This window comes from Lepidochelys kempii, chromosome 2 (assembly GCF_965140265.1).
Source record: "Lepidochelys kempii isolate rLepKem1 chromosome 2, rLepKem1.hap2, whole genome shotgun sequence".
NCBI lineage: Eukaryota > Metazoa > Chordata > Testudines > Cheloniidae > Lepidochelys > Lepidochelys kempii.
In genome coordinates this window covers 10,483,495-10,507,642 of record NC_133257.1, presented here as the reverse complement: position 1 = coordinate 10,507,642, position 24,148 = coordinate 10,483,495, and the positions used below count along the sequence as shown (strand labels likewise).

At 43.6% G+C, this 24,148-nt stretch overlaps 1 protein-coding gene across 3 annotated transcripts in view; it reads right to left on the bottom strand.

The window, feature by feature from the left end:
• The window catches only part of TRAPPC9 (trafficking protein particle complex subunit 9), an 829,667-nt gene that overhangs the window by 643,479 nt on the left and 162,040 nt on the right, over positions 1-24,148 (bottom strand). For all 3 annotated transcript variants that reach the window (XM_073330054.1, XM_073330052.1, XM_073330055.1), the window contains exon 16: positions 8,657-8,809. In XM_073330054.1, coding sequence (XP_073186155.1) covers positions 8,657-8,809 — 153 coding nt within the window. The remainder of the gene's footprint in view (positions 1-8,656; positions 8,810-24,148) is intronic.

Below are 24,148 nucleotides of genomic sequence, written 5' to 3'. Positions count from 1 at the left end.
TTTCAATGATTTTATGACGCAAGGGTAAATTCTGAGCATGACAAGAAGAGTTTGGGCCATGCTCCTCATGTCAGTAGCCACAGGGGCTCCACATTAAATCCCACATATGTTGAAGATGTATCCCTAAAGGCTACATGATACAAATTTGAAAATAGATATCAGTTCCACCCTCTGGTTTTCAAACAAAGATCATAATACGGAGGTCACGCAGAAACGTTTGCCAAAATAAAACACTTTACTCCAAGCAGAAGAGGAGTTTGTAACTAGGCTTGGAAGAATTAGATTTTCATCAGTAAATGACTGTAAAGGTCAATTTCACTGTACACACACAGAACAAGAAAAATATGTCCATCTATAATAAATGAAATTTATAGATATGCAAAGAAAGAAAAATACTGCTTTAGAACTTAGAGCTTGATTCAAGGATATTTACTTTGTATATTCTGACAGGCAATATAGACACTTTGTGTTTTAACGGTTATAAAGATAAACAAATTTGAGTGTAAGCTTTGTAAGCTACAGCTCACTTCATTGGAGGCATGCAGTGGAAAATACAGTGGGGAGACTTATATACACAGAGAACATGCAACAATGGGTGTTACCATACACACTGTAACAAGAGTGATCAGGTAAGGTGAGCTATTACCAGCAGGAGACCGGGGGGCGGAAAAAATCTTTTGTAGTGATAATCAAGGTGGGCCATTTCCAGCAGTTGACAAAAACGTCTGAGGAAGAGTGGGGAAGCGGGGGGGAATAAACATGGGGAAATACGTTTACTTTGTGTAACGACACATCCACTCCCAGTCTTTATTCAAACCAAAGTTAACTGTATCCAGTTTGAAAATTAATCCCAATTCAGCAGTACCTCGTTGGAGTCTGGTTTTTAAGTCTTTTTGTTCTAATATTGCAACCTTTAGGTCTGAAATCGAGTGACCAGAGAGATTGAAGTCTTCTCCAACTGTTTTTGAATCTTATAATTCTTGACATCTGATTTGTGTCCATTTATTCTTTTACATAGAGACTGTCCAGTTTGGCCAGTGTACGTGGCAGAGGGGCATTGCTGGCACATGATGGCATATATCACATTGGTAGATGTGCAGGTGAACAAGCCTCTGATAGTATGGTTAATGTGATTAGGCCCTATAATGGTGTCCCCTGAATAGATATATGAACACAGTTGGCAACAAGCTTTGTTGCAAGGATAGGTTCCTGGGTTAGTAGGTCTGTAGTGTGGTGTGTGGTTGCTGGTGAGTATTTGCTTCAGGTTTGCGGGGCTGTCTGGAAGCAAGGACTAGCCTGTCTCCCAAGATCTCTGAGAGTGAGGGTGGCCCCACAGTAAGCCAACATTTTTATGGCTGACTTAGAAAAACGCTTCCTCAGCTCTTGTCCCCTAATGCCCCTACTATACTTGTGCTACTTTTATGACATCTTCATCATCTGGACCCATGGAAAAGAAGCCCTTGAGGAATTCCACCATGATTTCAACAATTTCTATCCCACCATCAACCTCAGCCTGAACCAGACCACACAAGAGATCCACTTCCTGGACACTACAGTGCTAATAAGCAATGGTCACACAACCACCACCCTATACCGGAAACCTACTGACCGCTATTCCTACCTACATGCCTCCAGCTTTCATCCAGACCACACCATACGATCCATTGCCGACAGCCAAGCATTACGCATTTCCTCCAACCCCTCAGACAGAGACAAACACCTACAAGATCTCTATCAAGCATTCTTACAACTACAACACCCACTTGCGGAAGTGAAGAAACAGACTGACAGAGCCAGAAGAGTACCCAGAAGTTACCTACTACAGGACAGGCCCAACAAAGATAATAACAGAACGCCACTAGCCATCACCTTCAGCCCCCAACAAAAACCTCTCCAACGCATCATCAAGGATCTGCAACCTATCCTGAAGGACGACCTCTCACTCTCACAGATCTTGGGAGACAGGCCAGTCCTTGCTTACAGACAGCCCCCCCCAACCTGAAGCAAATACTCACCAGCAACCACATACCACACTACAGACCTACTAACCCAGGAACCTATCCTTGCAACAAAGCTTGTTGCCAACTGTGTCCATATATCTATTCCGGGGACACCATCATAGGGCCTAATCACATCAGCCACACTATCAGAGGCTCGTTCACCTGCACGTCTACCAATGTGATATATGCCATCATGTGCCAGCAATGCCCCTCTGCCATGTACACTGGCCAAACTGGACAGTCTCTACGTAAAAGAATAAATGGACACAAATCAGACATCAAGAATTATAACATTCAAAAACCAGTCGGAGAACACTTCAATCTCTGTGGTCATAGCATATCAGAGTTGGAAGGGACCTCAGGAGGTCATCTAGTCCATCCCCCTGCTCAAAGCAGGACCAATCCCCAACAAAATCATCCCAGCCAGGGCTTTGTTGAGCCTGATCTTAAAAACTTCTGAGGAAGGAGATTCCAACGCCTCCCTAGGTGATGCATTCCAGTGTTTCACCACCCTCCTAGCGAAAACGTTTTTCCTAATATCCAACCTAAACTTCCCCCACTGCAACTTGAGACCATTATTCCTCCTCCTGTCATCTGCTACCACTGAGAACAGTCTAGATCCATCCCTTTGGAACCCCCCTTCAGGTAGTTGAAAGAAGCTATCAAATCCCCCCTCATTCGTCTCTTCCACAGACTAAACAATCCCAGTTCCCTCAGCCTCTCTTCATAAGTCATGTGTTCCAGTCCCCTAATCATTTTTGTTGTTCTCCGCCGGATGCTTTCCAATGTTTCCTCATCCTTCTTGTAGTGTGGGGCCCAAAACTGGACACAGTACTCCAGATGAGGCCTCACCAATGTTGAATAGAGGGGAACGATCACGTCCCTCAATCTGCTGGCAATACCCTTACTTATATAGCCCAAAATGCCATTGGCCTTCTTCGCAACAAGGGCACACTGTTGACTCATATCCAGCTTCTCGTCCACCGTCACCCCTAGGTCCTTTTCCGCAGAACTGCTGCCTAGCCATTCGGTCCCTAATCTGTAGCGGTGCATGGGATTCTTCCATACTAAATTCAGGACTCTGCACTTGTCCTTCTTGAACCTCATCAGATTTCTTTTGGCCCAATCCTCTCATTTGTCTAGGGCCCTCTGTATCCTATCCCTACCCACCAGCGTATCTACTTCTTCTCCCAGTTTAGTGTCATCTGCAAACTTGCTAAGGGTGCAATCCACACCATCCTCCAGATCATTTATGAAGATATTGAACAAAACCGGCCCCAGGACCAACCCTTGGGGCACTCCACTTGATACCGGCTGCCAACTAGACACGGAGCCATTGATCACTACCCGTTGAGCTCGACGATCTAGCCAGCTTTCTATCCACCTTACCGTCCATTCATCCAGCCCATACTTCTTTAACTTGCTGGCACGAATGCTGTGGGAGACAGTGTCAAAAGCTTTGCTAAACTCAAGGAACAACATGTCCACTGCTTTCCCCTCATCCACAGAGCCAGTTATCTCATCATAGAAGGCAATTAGATTAGTCAGGCATGACTTGCCATTGGTGAATCCATGCTGACTGTTCCTGATCACTTTCCTCTCCTCTAAGTGCTTCAGAATTGATTCTTTGAGGACCTGCTCCATGATTTTTCCAGGGACTGAGGTGAGGCTGACCGGCCTGTAGTTCCCAGGATGCTCCTTCTTCCCTTTTTAAAAGATGGGCACTACATTAGCCTTTTTCCAGTTGTCCAGGACCTCCCCCGATCGCCTTGAATTTTCAAAGATAATGGCCAATGGCTCTGCAATCACATCCACCAACTTCTTTAGCACTCTCGGATGCAGCGCATCCAGCCCCATGGACTTGTGCTCGTCCAGCTTTTCTAAATAGTCCCGAACCACTTCTTTCTCCACAGAGGGCTGCTCACCTCCTCCCCATGCTGTGCTGCCCAGTGCAGCAGTCTGGGAGCTGACCTTCTTCGTGAAGACAGAGGCAAAAAAAGCATTGAGTATATTAGCTTTTTCCACATCTTCTGTCACTAGCTTGCCTCCCTCATTCAGTAAGGGGCCCACACTTTCCTTGACTTTCTTCTTGTTGCTAGCATGCCGGAAGAAACCCTTCTTGTTACTCTTAACATCTCTTGCTAGCTGCAACTCCAGGTGTGATTTGACCTTCCTGATTTCACTCCTGCATGCCTGAGCAATATTTTTATACTCTTCCCTGGTCATTTGTCCAGTCTTCCACTTCTTGTAACCTTCTTTTTTGTGTTTAAGATCATCAAGGATTGCACGGTTAAGCCAAGCTGGTCACCTGCCATATTTACTATTCTTTCTACACAGCGGAATGGTTTGTCCCTGTAAACTCAATAAGGATTCTTTAAAACACAGCCAACTCTCCTGGACTCCTTTCCGCCTCATGTTATTCTCCCAGGGGATCCTGCCCATCAGTTCCCTGAGGGAGTCAAAATCTGCTTTTCTGAAGTCCAGGGTCCGTATTCTGCTGCTCTCCTTTCTTCCCTGTGTCAGGATCCTGAACTCGACCATCTCATGGTCACTGCCTCCCAGGTTCCCATCCACTTTTGTTTCCCCTACTAATTCTTCCCGGTTTGTGAGCAGCAGGTCAAGAAGAGCTCTGCCACTAGTTGGTTCCTCCAGTACTTGCACCAGGAAATTGTCCCCTACACTTTCCAAAAACTTCCTGGATTGTCTGTGCACCGCTGTATTGCTCTCCCAGCAGGTATCAGGGTGACTGAAGTCTCCCATGAGAACCAGGGCCTGCAATCTAGTAACTTCTGTGAGTTGCCGAAAGAAAGCCTTGTCCATCTCATCCCGCTGATCCGGTGATCTATAGCAGACTCCCACCACGACATCACCCTTGTTGCTCACACTTCTAAACTTAATCCAGAGAAACTCAGGTTTTTCTGCAATTTAATACTTGAGCTCTGAGCAGTCATACTGCTCTCTTACATACAGTGCAACTCCCCCACCTTTTCTGCCCTGCCTGTCCTTCCTGAACAGTTTATATCCATCCATGACAGTGCTCCAGTCATGTGAGTTATCCCACCAAGTCTCTGTTATTCCAATCACATCATAATTCCTTGACTGTGCCAGGATTTCCAGTTCTCCCTGCTTGTTTCCCAGGCTTCTTGCATTTGTGTATAGGCACTTGAGATAACGTTCTGTTTGTCCTGCTTTCTTAGTATGAGGCAGGAGCCCTCCCCTTCTGCGTTCTCCTGCTCGTGCTTCCTCCCGGTATCCCACGTCCCCACTTACCTCAGGGCTTTGTTCTCCTTCCCCCGCTGAACCTAGTTTAAAGCCCTCCTCACTAGGTTAGCCAGCCTGCTTCCAAAGATGCTCTTCCCTCTCTTCATTAGGTGGAGCCCATCTCTGCCTAGCACTCCTCCTCGGAACACCATCCCATGGTCAAAAAATCCAAATCCATGGTCACTCGATTACAGATCTAAAAGTGGCAATTCTTCAACAAAAAACCTTCAAAAACAGACTCCAACAAAAGACTGGTAAACTGGAATTAATTTGCAAACTGGATACAATTAACTTAGGCTTGAATAGAGACTGGGAGCGGATGTGTTGTTACACAAAATAAAACTATTTCCCCATGTTTATTCCCCCACTCCCCACCCCTTCCTCAGACGTTCTTGTCAACTGCTAGAAATGGCCCACCTTGATTATCACTACAAAAGGTTCCTTCCCCCCACCCCCCCCTCCGCTCTCCTGCTGGTAACAGCTCATCTTACCTGATCACTCTTAAAAAGAAAAGGAGTACTTGTGGCACCTTAGAGACTAACCAATTTATTAGAGCATAAGCTTTCGTGAGCTACAGCTCACTTCATCAGATGCATATCGTGGAAACTGCAGCAGACTTTATATATACACAGAGAATATGAACCAATACCTCCTCCCACCCCACTGTCCTGCTGGTAATAGCTTATCTAAAGTGATCATCAGGTGGGCCATTTCCAGCACAAATCCAGGTTTTCTCACCCTCCACCCCCCCACACAAATTCACTCTCCTGCTGGTGATAGCCCATCCAAAGTGACAACTCTTTACACAATGTGCATGACAATAAAGTTGGGCTATTTCCTGCACAAATCCAGGTTTTCTCACATTCCCCCCACCCCCATACACACACAAACTCACTCTCCTGCTGGTAATAGCTCATCCAAACTGACCACTCTTCAAGTTTAAATCCAAGTTAAACCAGAACATCTGGGGGGGGGGGTAGGAAAAAACAAGAGGAAACAGGCTACCTTGCATAATGACTTAGCCACTCCAAGTCTCTATTTAAGCCTAAATTAATAGTATCCAATTTGCAAATGAATTCCAATTCAGCAGTTTCTCGCTGGAGTCTAGATTTGAAGTTTTTTTGTTTTAAGATAGCGACCTTCATGTCTGTGATTGTGTGACCAGAGAGATTGAAGTGTTCTCCGACTGGTTTATGAATGTTATAATTCTTGACATCTGATTTGTGTCCATTTATTCTTTTACGTAGAGACTGTCCAGTTTGACCAATGTACATGGCAGAGGGGCATTGCTGGCACATGATGGCATATATCACATTGGTGGATGTGCAGGTGAACGAGTCTCTGATAGTGTGGCTGATGTTATTAGGCCCTGTGATGGTGTCCCCTGAATAGATATGTGGGCACAATTGGCAACGGGCTTTGTTGCAAGGATAAGTTCCTGGGTTAGTGGTTCTGTTGTGTGGTATGTGGTTGTTGGTGAGTATTTGCTTCAGGTTGCGGGGCTGTCTGTAGGCAAGGACTGGCCTGTCTCCCAAGATTTATGAGAGTGTTGGGTCATCCTTTAGGATAGGTTGTAGATCCTTAATAATGCGTTGGAGGGGTTTTAGTTGGGGGCTGAAGGTGACGGCTAGTGGCGTTCTGTTATTTTCTTTGTTAGGCCTGTCCTGTAGTAGGTAACTTCTGGGAACTCTTCTGGCTCTATCAATCTGTTTCTTTACTTCTGCAGGTGGCTTTGTAGTTGTAAGAAAGCTTGACAGAGATCTTGTAGGTGTTTGTCTCTGTCTGAGGGGTTGGAGCAAATGCGGTTGTATCGCAGAGCTTGGCTGTAGACGATGGATCGTGTGGTGTGGTCAGGGTGAAAGCTGGAGGCATGCAGGTAGGAATAGCGGTCAGTAGGTTTCCGGTATAGGGTGGTGTTTATGTGACCATTGTTTATTAGCACTGTAGTGTCCAAGAAGTGGATCTCTTGTGTGGACTGGACCAGGCTGAGGTTGGTGGTGGGATGGAAATTGTTGAAATCATGGTGGAATTCCTCAAGGGCTTCTTTTCCATGGGTCCAGATGATGAAGATGTCATCAATATAGCGCAAGTAGAGTAGGGGCTTTAGGGGACGAGAGCTGAGGAAGCGTTGTTCTAAATCAGCCAGCAATGCCCCTCTGCCATGTACATTGGTCAAACTGGACAGTCTCTACGTAAAAGAATAAATGGACACAAATCAGATGTCAAGAATTATAACATTCATAAACCAGTCGGAGAACACTTCAATCTCTCTGGTCACGCAATCACAGACATGAAGGTCGCTATCTTACAACAAAAAAACTTCAAATCCAGACTCCAGCGAGAAACTGCTGAATTGGAATTCATTTGCAAATTGGATACTATTAATTTAGACTTAAATAGAGACTTGGAGTGGCTAAGTCATTATGCAAGGTAGCCTGTTTCCTCTTGTTTTTTCCTACCCCCCCCCCAGATGTTCTGGTTTAACTTGGATTTAAACTTGAAGAGTGGTCAGTTTGGATGAGCTATTACCAGCAGGAGAGTGAGTTTGTGTGTGTATGGGGGTGGGGGGAATGTGAGAAAACCTGGATTTGTGCAGGAAATAGCCCAACTTTATTGTCATGCACATTGTGTAAAGAGTTGTCACTTTGGATGGGCTATCACCAGCAGGAGAGTGAATTTGTGTGGGGGGGTGGAGGGTGAGAAAACCTGGATTTGTGCTGGAAATGGCCCACCTGATGATCACTTTAGATAAGCTATTACCAGCAGGACAGTGGGGTGGGAGGAGGTATTGGTTCATATTCTCTGTGTATATATAAAGTCTGCTGCAGTTTCCACGATATGCATCTGATGAAGTGAGCTGTAGCTCACGAAAGCTTATGCTCTAATAAATTGGTTAGTCTCTAAGGTGCCACAAGTACTCCTTTTCTTTTTGCCAATACAGACTAACACTTGCTCTGAAACCTGATCACTCTTGTTACAGTGTGTACGGTAACACCCATTGTTTCATGTTCTCTGTGTATATAAATCTCCCCACTGTATTTTCCACTGCATGCATCCAATTAAGTGAGCTGTAGCTCATGAAAGCTTATGCTCAAATAAATTTGTTAGTCTCTAAGGTGCCAGAAGTACTCCTTTTCTTTTTGCGGATACAGATTAACACTGCTGCTACTCTGAAACCAGTTATAAAGTTGTAACTTCTTGAATCTCAAGGTCTGCTATCATTAAATAAGTATTGTCTGACCCCGATAGTGTCTAATCCCTCCTATAATTTTCCACAACTATGAGAATTTAAAATAGATAAAAATTTAAAATAATGCTTAAAAATAAACTGATATTAGCAATCAAATGGAAAACAAAATATAAATCACACTATGCCAAGCCTATTTGTAACTTACCATCACTGAGGTCTTGCAGAAGGTTTTCTTGACAGGAGAAGTCTAGCTTCACTTTAATGTTTACATTAAAGGTTGCAATCTTCCCAGGTTTTAGGGGAAACTGGGAGAGTGTGTCTTCTAGTTTCCAACTCAGGAACTCACCATACAGCTTTTCTATATTAAAAATGTATATATTATATATAAGCATATGCACAGTAAGCAGTAAGTTTTAAATTTAAAACCAACTAGTACCATATATGCTATATACCATGTGTAGTTTATTTCTTTTCATTTTCTGTTTAAATGTGTGAAAATATTTGGTATTAAAGCATGAAAAAATAAATTAATGCTGACAGGACTGAGCAGGGCTGATGACACCCTGTGAAAGAAAAACATGTTTACCCAGGAAAGCAAAATATAAACTTTATTGAAAAGAACAGCAATAAAAATAATTGGATGATTGACATCAAATTACAAGCAGCATAAAATATGTTTTTCCCTCTCTGAAGTGCAGCCTAAAAGTGAACTAAAGTAATCTCCATACAGTACTGAATCACAGTCGCCCCAACAAGGAAATAGGACACACTCAGCACCTCATCTTATCATGAACATATGACAAAACCAATCCCAAAGCTAAATCAGTCACTATTTCAAAGTGTCTGCAGTTTGGGGGTGGGGGGAGGGGGCTTTTTATTTGGGTTTTGGTTGGGTTGTTTGTTTGTTTTAACTGGAGGTTCTGCTTCATATTAGAAATCAAAATACAGAGAAATATGTTCATGCCACTTGCTGCAGCTGACCAATATTTAAAGCAGGGGTTCTTAACCTTTTTCCTTCTGTGTTCCCTTCCCTGCACAACCTATTATAAAAATTTCACAGCTCACCCATGCCACAACAACTGTTTTTCAGTAGATTAAAAGACAGGGCTAGTGAGTAGTAAGCAGAGTGATTCCCCAGGCCCCACACTGCTGGGGGCTACGCAAAGCTAAAGTGCTCAGGGCTGGCTTCAGCCATGCGTACCAGGGCTCAGAATTCAGGTTTCTGCCCTGGGCCCCAGTGAGTCTAATGCTGGCCCTGCTCTATGGTTTATTCTCGTAGACCACTGACACCTGCTCACGGCTTCCCTTCCCCCCTCCCCCGGGGGGGTCCCGGAACCCTGATTAACAATCACCAATTTAGAGTACTTCAGGACTAGAATATTAGGGACACAAGTCAGGATTAATTTACACTGGAAGATATTTGTGGGGGGTTGTGCATAGCACTGGCAAACACCATGCACAGCTCTGAGCACTATTAGTTCCTCTCTTTCATAAGCATTAAACTGACATAGAAAATGATAGGAAAAAAAATGAATATATTTCATTATGTTTACTATAAAAGTGGTATTGAGATAATTTATATGAATTTATTTTACGATCTCACTAGCAATTAATTATGTTCAAGTTTGGATAATTAGCAATAAACAATACCAAGTAAATGGATTTTTAAAATAAACAAACTACAATTCAGTTGGCCAACTACACAACAGAGGAACTAAATATGACATATTATGCCAATTATGTGCTATGCCAAGTGAGCTCTGAAGTTCGCCAAAATACTACAGTGATGATTTTTATTTCAGTTCATCCCTATTGGTATCCTTGACATGACAGGATGTGCTATTAAAATCCATATGGAAACATCAAAAACAAAGGGTACCGACGTAGCTGAACAGCTGTAGTGCAGATGCTTTATACTATACATTCTGGAGAGCTCTCCAGTTGGCATAATTACTCCACCTCCTGAAGCAGCAGTAGCTAAGTCAGCAGGAGAGCTTCTTCCACACCAGTGCTTAGGTCGGTGTCACTTACATCACTCAGGGGGATGGCATCCTTGAGCGACTTAAGTTATACCGAAGTAAGCACTAGTGTGTATAAGTCCTGAGACAACGAAATTGATCTGGATGAATGGGTCTCCATATGGGAAAGACAATGTACATCTTCAATTTATGTAACTCAAAGAAAAATTTTATAAATTACTGTATAGATAGCATTTGACTCCAGTTAAGATCCCCACAGTTTTGCTCCTGGGGAGGCACCTTGTTTGAGGAATTGTGGGGAAAGAAGAACATACTTAGACATATGGTGGTTGTGTCCCGGAATTAGACAGTTTGGGGAGGAGATAATTCAACAGATTCATCTTATAAAAAAAATACCAGCTTCCCAGAGATCCCCCAATCTGTTTACTTAATGCTCCAGGAAAGGATGTTCATTTTAAACAGAAAGACAATTTATTTATTTTGTAGTGGAAAAATGTGACTTCTCTTATGAAATTGTGGGCTAGTAAAATATGGACTGTCTTTGCAATGGAAAAGATGTCATACCAAGTACATACACAACAGAAGCTCCAAAGAGAGGATAAGTATTTATAGTACACTAAAAAGGGTGGCCAAATTTCTAAAGGAGGAGAGCTTCTTATCCAGCAAGACAGGTTCTTTGAATATTAACCTGATCCTGCATAAATAGTAAGTAATGTATGATATAATATGTTAACGTTTTACTGTAACTTTGCGTTAATAAAAAGCGTCAATACTACACCAAAGGACATTAAGTACCCATTATCAAAACAATTAGTGACTTTATATAACTAGCTAAAAATAATAAAAAAATTTATACATTAATAATTGCTGGAAGAAAATGTTAAGTATTAAAAATGTTACAGTAATATGCAGAATGACGTCTAGTGAACAACTTTCTTCTGATGTACTATTCAGAAACTGAACTGCGACGCAGATCTCAGCTCAACTCCTAATTCTGCCACTGACTCCTCGTGTGACCTTGGACAAACTATTTAGGGCTTATCGATACTGAAACCATGTGCAGCAACCAGGGTGTGAATCCATAGCAGTAGACAATGTATAGACACTAGTCTGCCAGGCAGTAAACCTCCATGTGGACCTGGCTACCATGCACTAAAAGTTTATGGTGCATTTTTGACACTGCCATTTCAAATAACAAGCAGTACGTTAAACTGCACTATTGTTTGGTAGCAGGGTCCATATGGAAACTTATTGCACAGCAGGCTAGTGTTCTATACCCTGGCTTCTTGTGCACTAATGTAGACATACCGTTAATCTTTCAATGCCTCAGTTCCCCATCTATATATTCATTAATGTTTACAAGATGCTCACAGAAACTACAGTGATGAGCACCACAAAAAAGCATATAACTACATAAAACAAACAGTGATAGTTGACTGGGAGCATCTTCATAAGGAAAAGGTTACTTATTCATAATAGCACATACCGTAGCTACTGTACACTGTAAATCAGTAGTCACCAACCGGTTGATTGCAGTGACTAGTCGATCCTAGAGGATATCCCAGTCGATTGCAATCTCTGGAAGTGTAGCGTGGCTGCCGCTAAGGCAGGCTCCCCGCCTACCCTGGCCCCACGCTGGTCCCGGAAGCAGCCAGCGAGGCCCCGCAGCCAGACAGGGGTCTCCCGCCGTACACTGCTCCTGCCTGCAAACCCCACAGCTCCCACTGGCCGGGAGAGCTGTGGGGGCGATGCTTACAGAGGGGGGCAGCGCTCAGGCTGCAGGTGCGCATTGGCCCCTTCCGGGAGCAGTGTGAGGCCAGGGTAGACAGGAAGCCTGCCTTAGCCTCACCACACCTGCCTCCCACCGGGAGCCGCCAGAGGTAAGTGCTGCCCAGCAGGAGGCCACACCCCAATCCTCAGCCCCCTCCTGGAACCAGCACCCCATACCCCCTTCTGCACCCCAAACCTCCTCTTGAACCTGAAACCCCACCCTGAGCTCCCTCCCAGAGCCAACACCCTGTATCCCCTCCTGCACCCCAAGCCCCAGACCCTTCCCAGAGCTACCACCCCATACCCCCTCCTGCACCCCAAACCCTGCCTCAGTCCTGACCCCCCTCCCAGAGCCAGCACCCTGTATCCCCTCCTGCACCTCAATACTCTGCCCCAGCCCGGAGCCCCCTCCTTCACCCAAACTCCCTCCTTGAGCTTGCACCTCTCATGCACCCCAACCCCCTGCCCCAGACTCAGCCCAGAGCCTCCTCCCACACTGCGAACACCTTGGCCCCAGCCCAGAGCCTGAACCCCAACCCTCTACCCAGAGAAAGTAAGTAAGGGTGGGGGACAGCGAGCAATGGAGTGAGCAGGGTGGGGCCTCGGGGAAGGGGCACAGGGTAGATCCTGGGTTGCCCTTAGATTCAAAAAGTGATCTTGGGCATAAAAAAAAAGTTGGAGATCACTGCTGTAAATGATTCCTCACAAGGGGTCAGTTCATCAAACATTTAACACTACTTTGCACAGTACAGGGACCAGAGAAAATAACGGATCTTTGCTTTACAGCACACCAGCCCACTATATTTAACAGACAAGGACAGTCTGGTGACCTTCAGAGTACTGGGTAAAGCCCAGCTTCTCTCAAGTTTCTGTACGAGTATGAGGGAAGGAGCTTTAATAGATAAATTTTAGATTTAAGAATCTCCCTTTCAAAGTAATTAATTTTGTATTGTTCTTAAAAATTTGGACATTCACCCAGATACAACTCTGATCAATAAACTGAAAAATAAAAAATTCCTCCCCAATTCATTTCTGCCTGATAAGCTACAACTCATTCCTCTTGGGCACCTCTCTTTTGTAGATAAGTACTCTTTTGCAGATAGCAAATATGTCCAACCTCCTGTCTTACCACTTCCCACATCAGCACAGTACCATGGATTGGAAGGAGGAAAGGAGTGAGGTATTACCAGGGAAAATTCCCTCCTAGTAATTTTGTTTGATCAAAGGTATCTCCTACTCCTTTTATGAATTCATTTGTGACGATATCACAATCCTGGTTTTCTACTGTTCTTTAGGGACAACAGCCAAAGTTTCAGACTCATATGAAGGAGGTGTAACAAGGGTGATGGACAGTTTCTGCCTCCTCTTTCCGATAAGTGGAGACAACAGCAAGATAAAAGGATTTTTTCTGTAAAATGAGTGAAGAGGAATAACGTGACAAATATGATCTCTGAACACTCAGCTGGATTAACAAGAAATTGCTTCTAAGATAGCTTCTCATTAAGATGTAGAGCATTATCTGCAAATGGACAAGATGAGCTCCCGCAGGACTTGAAGATATCTGGATGCTCCATGATGTCCATTGCCACAAGGACGCCACTTCTTGTAGGAGGCAGTGATAGGAAGGATCCCCAGTAAGCGTCTGAGGGGTGCCCCATGTGGGGAAGAAAACAAGGAATTCAATAGAGTATCTGTGGTGCACCCAACCATCCATGGCAATATTGCCACAATTGTGGGCGAAGAGGGCAGGACGGCCCCCAAAGACAACTGGGGGGACCAGAGTGGTGACAGGGAGGGTTCATAGCACTCGACTTGTGAGTCAAAAGTGAGCCTTGGGCTGTTGGTGGATCAAGATGCAGGAGATGGTCATGGCAGGGGACGCAGCCTGGGGGCACTGTGGACAATGTCGCTTCCGCAGGAATTCTTGTTGCCAGTGATAGTAGGGTGGATATTATGCATACTGCCAGGGATAGAAGGGATGTCGCTGCTGTTTGTGATGGGATATGGATCCCAAGGGACCAGAGTTTCTCCCTTGAGTAGTTCAGGGAGTGAAGGGACTCATCTGCCTTGGTGGAGATGTGCTTCTCCTTATCAAAAGGGAGGTCCTGTTTTGTGGTTTTGACCTCCTGTGGGAAGCTGCTGGATTGTAGCCAAAGTTGCTGCGCATGACCACACATGTGGCGAGGCAATGGGAGTATGTATCCGCAGTATCCATGACTGCGTGGACCCTCATCCTGGCCACCAGGCAACCCTCCTCCAGGAGGGTGCAGAAGCACTGTCTCTTGTCCAACGAAGATTAACTAAGTACACTATACTAACAACTATTTACAGCTAAAAAAACAAAGAAGAACTATATACAAATGGATGAAAATGGTCTTGCAGTCAAGCTATTATCATGAAGGAACAGGGATTCAGACTCTGGCCAGGAGGCGGTAAGAGGGAACTGAAGAGGCGTCGATCCACACAACCTAATATAACCTCGCCTGACACACAAGGCAAAACATGCGACACACGCGGGTCAACAGACTGCTACAAAAAAATCTTCCAGCTCCGGCACATTGCATGCAGGTGCACCAGAGTTTACAATACATAAAGGGACCACCACTAGAAGAAGAAAGGCTACTTACCTAGCAATTCTAGCTCTGAGAAGACTGTCAGTACAAATCCACACTCCTGTCCTTACTCATTTATTCAGTCTTATCTCAGATTTTGTTTATGTGTGTGTCTAGACCACATAGTGGGACAGGACTAACATTACCATAAAACTTCAACAACAGTAAAATGAAACCACCATTAATATTAAGCGCTTATCTACCAAGAAAAAAATTGACCAAAAAGAAAAAGATAGAGGGTTCCAAGTTCTCTTTCCACAGTAGTCACAAGAAACAGAAGTGGGGTTAAGGCAATGGCTCCTCATGAACTTGAGGAAACAAGTGTGCAGTTACAACAGCCAGAGGGTTCCAATCTCTGTTCTGAAAGAGTGGAACAGCTACACAGACAATATTCTGTTTAATATTTGTTCTCAGCTGAAAATTAATTTGCATCTTCTTGTATTTCACTGTCAATTTATTAATGCTGACATCTCATAGCTACTGTAGAATATAATTGACAGGAATTATTGTGTGTGTGTTTTAGAAGCAGATGGTTTGTTTGAAGAAATCTAATTCCAATGTGAAATGTATTACATCTAGGGATGAGAATATAATAAGAATGACTTTTTTAATTTTTCACACCTAAATGGGTTTTGCTTGATAATGGCTACAGTGTAGGACTGCTTTTCATATTAGTCAAGCAAGGTGGATGAGGTAATATTGGACCAACTTCTGTTGGCGAGAGAGACAAGCTTTCAAGCTTACACAGAGCTCATCTTCAGGTCTGGGAAATGTACTCAAGACTGTCACAGCTTAACACAAGGTGGAACAGATTGTTAAGCATAAGTAGTTAACACATATGTCCAGGGACTATGCAAGGTGAAGTGGCCAGTTAACACCTCTCCAGTCATAGGGGGAAAGGGGCGGGGGGGGGGGAGGAAGATGGGGTGAGGGTGTTAAGTGAGTTATAGATTTTTGTAATAACCCATAAATCCAGTATCTCTATTCAGTCCATGTATATTAGTATCTAGAAAAGTTATTAAATTAAGCTCTCAGGCTTGTTTTTTGAAGGTGTTGTGCAGGTTTTCTTTGAGGATGAGGACTGAGAGGTCAGATCCATATGGATTCCAGTATGGAGTAGTAGGTGACCACTAGCAGTGTGTTTATTAAAGTGTTTTATTTCTGTATTGAAGCAGTTTCTCTCAGAATATTTAGGTGGCCTGTTACATGATGTGACCTACTTCACTGGTAGAGTGTCATTGTTTGGTGAAGGCTATTTTAAGTGTTTTAAGGTGTATATCCTGGACTTTCTCCTCGGCACTTATTCTGTGGTAGAGTGCCTGGCTGTAGATAACAGATTTCTTTGTGTGTTTGGGGTGATTACTGGATCTGTGAAAGTAGGTGTGATGATCCATGGGTTCAGCCACCTGAGGACAGCCATCCAACAAAAACAAACCACAAAAAAAGCAGAACCAACTACAACTCCATAACCCTCACAAAGCCAGCCTGGGAGAACGAACCCACATGAGGTATCATCAAAAAATTACAACCCATACTTAATGGGGACCACATGCTGAAAGACATCTTTCCTGAACCACCTCTTCTGGCCCCAACCACTCCAAGCCAGAAGCTCCCCATAGACCAGGACACACCAACTCCAAGTGACACCAGACCCTGCCAGAACAACAGATGCAAAACCTGTAAACATATCTCCACTACTACAATGATCAATACCCCACTGCCCGCCCCACAACAACCTTTCAAGATCTATGGGTCCTATACATGCATATCACAACATGTGGTTGTGACACTCTATCTCGGGGGAACACCCAGCACCCCCATGTTCATCCTTATAATATGATTGTGTGGTATCCAATGCAAAGTTTGCCATGTCGGGTGTCTTCGGAAGGCTCATGATGCACTGAGCATTGTTATAATATTATTATAGATTGTAATTTCACGTATATAGCTATGAGGTTGAAAATGTGTCCTCATGGCTTCAAACAAGCCCAGGCAAAACTCTCCAGAAACAGAGGGGCAGGTCACACTTCATCAGGGCACGTATAGGACATACCCAGCCCAGCTTCACAGAAACAAAGGACACTGGCCTAGGCAGCAACAAAAGATCTGTTGGACTCTTGAGTGAGTCACCCCTCTTCCCTTGGTCAGTCAGGGACTACGATGAAGTAATGCTCACCTGACCCTTAAGTGGTGGGTGGGAGCAAAGCCAGGACGGAAGAAGAATATGATAAAAGGGAGAGACGTTTGCCACGCTCTTCCTCTCTCTTCCACCTCCATCTACAGACATCACCACCAAGCGACTGAAGCACTGATCAAAGGGGAGAGCCTGGCTGAAGGGCAACTAGCCAGCCTGTGGTAAGAAGCATCTAAGTTTGTAAGGACACTGAAAGTGTTAAGATCAGCTTAGAATGCATTTTGTTTTTATTTCATTTGACCAAAGCTGACTTCTTGTGCTTTCACTTATTATCACTTAAAATCTATCTTTGCAGAGAGCCCCCACCTTGGGATAACAAGCCTGATTCCTAGGGTTGTGTCTCGGATGCTGGCTAGTATCATTCTGTTGCATAGTCCAAGCAGCGGTAGCTGGGAGCAGCTTACATACCAGAGGCTGTGCATGAACATCCCGGGAGTCGGGGTTCTCACAGCAGAGCAGGGTGAGGCTGGCTCCCAGAGTCGAGGATTGGAGTCCTCGGTCACCGGTCCAGATAACACCAGGGGAACGTCCCATTGCTGTACCTCATCAAGTGCACTAAATGCCCCAACAACAACTTTGTTGGTGAAACCAATCATTATGCTCTCAAGCGAACTCACACAGAAAAATGTAAGAGACAAAAACACCATTTTCACCTGTGCGTGAACACTTTTATATGTGACCTCTCCACTTTTAAAGGAAACTGCAAAACAAGAGAGAGTGGATTTATGGGTTATTACAACAATATATAACCCACTTAACACCCCCCCGCAGCCTTTTTTTTCCACCTCCCCCTGTGACTGGAGAGGTATTAACAGGCTACTTCACCTGGATTGGTCCCTTGAAACACATGGTAACTACTTATGCTAAACAGTATGTTCCACCTTGTAATTAGCTGACATTCTGAGCACTTTTCCCAGACCTAAAGAAGAGCTCTGTGTAAGTCCAATAAAAGATATTATCTCACCCACCTTGTGTCTCTAACATCCTGGGACCAACATGGCTACAACACCACTACTTTTCAGGTATCCCCAATAATGTCACAGCAGACCTAGTTACTGAACTTTGTGACTTTGTCCTCACCCACAACTATTTCATATTTGGGGACGATTTATACCTTCAAGCCAGCGGCACTGCTATACCGCATGGCCCCACAGTATGCCAACATTTTTATGGCTTACTTAGAACAACGCTTCCTCAGCTCTCGTCCCATAGTGCCCCTACTCTATTTGCGCTACATTGATGACATCTTCATCATCTGGACCCATGGGAAGAAAATCTGAGGAATTCCGCCAGGATTTCAACAATTTCCACCCCATCATCAACCTCAGCCTGGACCAGTCCACACAAGAGAGCCACTTCCTGGACATTACAGTGCAAATAAGCAATGGTCACATAAACACCACCCTATACCAGAAACCTACTAACCGCTAAACTTACCTACATGCCTCCAGCTTTCATTCAGACCACATCACATGATCTATGGGCTACAGCCAAGCCTTAAGATACAACTGCATTTGCTCCAATCCCTCAGACAGAGGCACACATCTACAGGATCTCTATCAAGCGTTCTTACAACTACAATACCCACCTGCTGAGTGAAGAAAGAGTGACAGAGCCAGAAGGGTACCCAGAAGTCACCTATTACAGGACAGGTCCAAAAAAAAGGAAGTAACAGAACGCCATTAGCGGTCACCTACAGCCTCCAACTAAAATCTCTCCAGCGCATCATCAAGGATCTACAACCTATCCTGAAGGATGATCCCTCACTTTCAGACCTTGGGAGACAAGCCAGTCCTCGCTTACAGACAGCCCCCCCAACCTGAAGCAGATACTCACCAGCAACTACACACCACACAACAGAAACACTTACCCAGGAACCAATCCCTGCAACAAACCCCATTGCCAACTCTGTCCGCATATCTATTCAAGGGACACCATCATAGGACCTAACCACATCACCCACACCATCAGGGGCTCGTTCCCCTGCACATCTACCAATGTGATATTTGCCATCATGTGCCAGCAATGCTCCTCTGCCATGTACGCTGGCCAAACTGGACAGTCTCTGTGCACAAGAATAAATGGACACAAATCAGACATCAAGAATGGCACCTTTCAAAAACCAGTAGGAGAGCACTTCAATCTCCCTGGATACTCAATAACAGACTTAAGAGTGGCCATTCTTCAACAAAAAAACTTCAAAAACAGACTTCAACGAGCAATTGCAGAACTGGAATTAATTTGCAAACTTGACACCATCAAATTAGGCCTGAATAAAGACTGGGAGTGGCTGGGTCACAACAAAGTAATTTTCCCTCTGTTGATACACACTCCTGCTTGTCAACTGTTGGGAATGGGCCACATCCACCCTGATTGAATTGGCCTTTTTAGCTCTCACCCCCCCACTTGGTAAGGCAACTCCCAACTTTTCATGTGCTGTATATTTATACCTGCCTACTGTATTTTCCACTCCATGCATCTGATGAAGTGGGTTATAGCCCACAAAAGTTTATGACCAAATAAATTTGTTAGTCTCTAAGATGCCACAAGGATTCCTCGTTGTTTTTGCGGATACAGACTAAGACAGCTACCTGTCTGATACTTTTCATATGTTAGTCCTCCATCTACGAGAGTTAAACAAACAAAATAATATTTGTTTTATATATGGGACTATTAAGACTTGCAAGGGAAATTGACTGCAATTAATTTAATGTCCCACAGAGATTCAAAACGAGATATTTTATAGCCTTTCTTAACCTAATGTCAGTAACAGCAACAGACTTAGAGGTAAAAATAACACTCTCACACAATATTCTTTTTCCTCCATAAAAGATGGAAGAAAGTATATACAGAAAAATTATTGTTCTACATGTTACGGAAAAGTAGTTTCTGGCTTTTGCACCTAAGATATCAATTCAATAAAATGAGGGAATTTGCAAAATTAAGCCCATCGTTTCTTTAAATCTTGACTTCAAAGAAAAAGTGACAACCTAAGGCATTAGGATGTATGCCCAACTCATGAAATCCAATTTGCCAGACTGCAGACAAAATACCAACTTTTAAACATGTTAATTTATTGAATCAAACCAAAAATAATTTAAAAACATGCTGGAAACAATATTTACTCACAAGAAAATTTCCCTGAACAAGTTTACTGAAGATCCATTGTAACCAAGAGTAAGCTTTTGAGGTGGAATAGTCCATACCACTACACAAGAACTCAGAGCTTTTTGTGACGATGTCTCTCAGATGCCTAAGGCATACAAGAGTATAAACCATCCAATGAAGTTTGGTAGGGCTAATGAGTGATAACAGGCACCATAGCAAAAGATCCAGATTAAGTGGGAGTCACTAGTGAAACAAGCTCAATATGTCATAAGAACTGTCATACTGCATCACACCTGTGGTTGACCTATTCTGTCATATCTTTGACAGTTGCCAGAACTACATACTTCAAAGAACAGTACAGAAGTCTCCACAGTAATCTGCCCCAATGAAGGTGTCATTCCTGATCCCTAATAGTTAGAGATTGATTTGGTTTCACATCTCTTCCATTTCTCTTAGCATTAACTGTTAATAGGAATATATGAATTGTCATACAGCAGAGGTCCTGAACAACTAAGATTGCCTGATGTAATGTGGCTTCTATATCACCTGCTTCCTTTTTTTGCCTGTCTTTCCCAAGAAATCTCTAAATTAAGGGGTGAAATGGGGCAGTGTACACATTTTGATTATCTCAGTCCCACAAGAAAGCAAATATGTATATAGCTGTTGAATTGAAGGCCCATTTACGATAAGTAAGCTTCACTCTCTGGGGCACAGTGATATAGCTAATACTTAGAGAACTTGGAAGGCAACAAAATGCTGAAAAGATTTATGCAACTTAGCTGCCATCTGTTCAGCCAACCTACAAATCCATTAGCCTTTCTTTACAGGTAAGAAATGATTTAAAGAGAATTTGATACATCACTGAAACATATACTGAAGTTTTCTGCCCTGAGCAACAAGCTCTGGCTGGCCTATCGGTTGATGTATGCAGTTGTCACATCAGATCACGACATGCGAGCCCTTGGAGCAGGATTCTCAGAGATGTGCAGGACCAAAATAACAGTTTCAGCATATTAATAATGAGGAGACAAGAGCCTAGAATTTTAAGCATAACAAATGATTTCAGGTTCCTGACTTCAGACACTTTCACGGGTTCTGATATTTCAGAAAGTGCTGAGCACCCAGCCTCCAAAAAAACCAGGCACAGTTACAGAGTCTCAAGTTGGTCATCCAAAATCACCATCACTTTTGAAAATGTTCTGGCAGGTGTCTTGATACAAAATGGTCTCCACAGGGAAGAAGCCCCACTAGAATACCACCATTGCAGAAACTAGCCATGACAAATTTCTTTGCCTCCTCACTCTCTGGTAGGTGGAGCAGTATAGCAGTGGGCAAGACCTGAATTTCATATGTGGAACTGGAAAGGAGTGGTATTTGGGAAAATGTCTGCTAAGTGAGCTATAGTTTATAAAAACAGAATGAATTCCCATTGCAAAAAGATCTCTCCTGAAGAACTTGATTCTCTCTCTAACTGTATTGATAATTACATTTTTGAAGTTCAAGACATTAAAATGGTTTAGCGGGCAATGTATAAAATGTCAATCCACAGACAGTTTCTAAGCTTATGTTTAAATTTAAAATCCTCAATTTCAAATGAACAATACTTAACCCTGCAAATCTGGGTTTACAAGGAAAAACTGGCAGGTGCAACCTTCCACAATTCAGTAATTACAGTTTATATTGCCAGGTTTCAGAGTAACAGCCGTGTTAGTCTGTATTCGCAAAAAGAAAAGGAGTACTTGTGCATTTCATAGAATCATAGAATATCAGGGTTGGAAGGGACCTCAGAAGGTCATCTAGTCCAACCCCCTGCTCAAAGCAGGACCAATCCCCAACTAAATCATCCCAGCCAAGGCTTTGTCAAGCCTGACCTTAAAAATATCTAAAGAAGGAGATTCCACCACCTCCCTAGGTAACGCATTCCAGTGTTTCACCACCCTCCTAGGGAAAAAGTTTTTCCTAATATCCAACCTAAACTTCCCCCACTGCAACTTGAGACCATTACTCCTTGTTCTGTCATCAGCTACCACTGAGAACAGTCTAGATCCATCCTCTTTGGAATCCCCCTTCAGGTAGCTGAAAGCAGCTATCAAATCCCCCCTCATTCGTCTCTTCTGCAGACTAAACAATCCCAGTTCCCTCAGCCTCTCCTCATAAGTCATGTGTTCCAGTCCCCTAATTATTTTTGTTGCCTTCCGCTGGACTCTTTCCAATTTTTCCACATCCTTCTTGTAGTGTGGGGCCCAAAACTGGACACAGTACTCCAGAAAAGGCCTCACCAATATCAAATAGAGGGGAACGATCATGTCCCTCAATCTGCTGGCAATGCCCCTACTTATACAGCCCAAAATGCCATTGGCCTTCTTGGCAACAAGGGCACACTGTTGACTCATATCCAGCTTCTCGTCCACTGTAAACCCTAGGTCCTTTTCTGCAGAACTGCTGCGGAGCCATTTGGTCCCTAGTCTGTAGCGGTGCATGGGATTCTTCCATCCTAAATTCAGGACTCTGCACTTGTCCTTCTTGAACCTCATCAGATTTCTTTTGGCCCAATCCTCTCATTTGTCTAGGGCCCTCTGTATCCTATCCCTACCCTCCAGCGTATCTACCACTCCTCCCAGTTTAGTGTCATCTGCAAACTTGCTAAGGGTGCAATCCACACCATCCTCCAGATCATTTATGAAGATATTGAAAAAAACCGGCCCCAGGACCGACCCTTGGGGCACTCCACTTGATACCGGCTGCCAACTAGACATAGAGACATTGATCACTACCAGTTGAGCCCGACAATCTAGCCAACTTTCCCTCCCTTATCTTAAGTTTATTTGAAAAGCTGTTAAGAATCAGAATTATACTCATCTATGAACAAGAATTTAAATTTACAAGTAACGTTTAAAATTAAAAACTAGCATTAGTAAGAACCAGTCTGAAAAATGCTACATACCTTACAAGGTCAGAGAATCAATAGCTTCATGCAAGATCTTTGGTTAAAAATAGCTTCCATCTGAAAATCTAGGAAGGGGGATGGGCTTCAGAGCCCAAGCTCAAGTCTGAGATACAACTTCATAGAACAGCCTATACAGCTATTTTTACAACGTTAATGGGAGCCCCGCTACCTCCAAGTTGGTCAACCCAGCTGTGCAGCTTCACTAAATAATGCTGTGTAGAAATACCCTTAAAGACTGAAGAGCGTATGTAGTAAAACTCTCGCCACTACCATTGCATCCCATATAACAACTTCCTAGCTAGATTCAATTTTCTGATATTGTGCAAATAAATTAAGTCAAACAATGTTGCACTAACAAAAATGCAAAAATTAATTTAACATTTGTGCTCCAAATCTATTCTCTCTGAAGATCTGTGCTAAGACCTGTATATTGGTAAACTGTGCTACAAACCATTTCAAAGCTGACATTAAGGGAGCATGTACATGTCCGTTCCAGTACTCCAGAACCAAGGGCATAAGAAGTCTCCAATCCCTAACTGTCCCTCCATTACTCTGTCTCCTGGTGCATCCCTCCTTAAGTCTCTAAAGTTGAAGTGAAGACTGGTATTTATCTATAGAGCCAACATATTTAGTAAGCAGGACTTATTTTGGTAAGTAACCTTTCTCTCCTTTATGACATTGTGTCTACAAATCACCACTGAGAGAGACTAGCTAGCAGTTACAATGTTCGGGGGAGGGCTAATCAGGGCTGTTAATTGAAAAGGGACTGAAGGATCCAGTCTGATCTGGACTCACACTGAGAAAATAATGTTTTGAAAAGGTATGACAAAGGATGTAACTGCTGCTCTCCACAGCTGGCACACTGAACAGGTTGATGCTCCAAACACTGCTTACCAACCCACCCGATAGAAAGTCGAAGTCCTTCTGGTATGGGAACTTCAGAAAGTACATGGCCTGCATATATACAAAACCTGATCTATTTCAATAAGTCTCTGGACTGAAGGGTACTCAATTACCTTAAGTTAATTTTTCCCTTCTCAAAATCAAAAGGAGGTAGTAAATAAGAGAAAGAGGAGATCATGCCTTT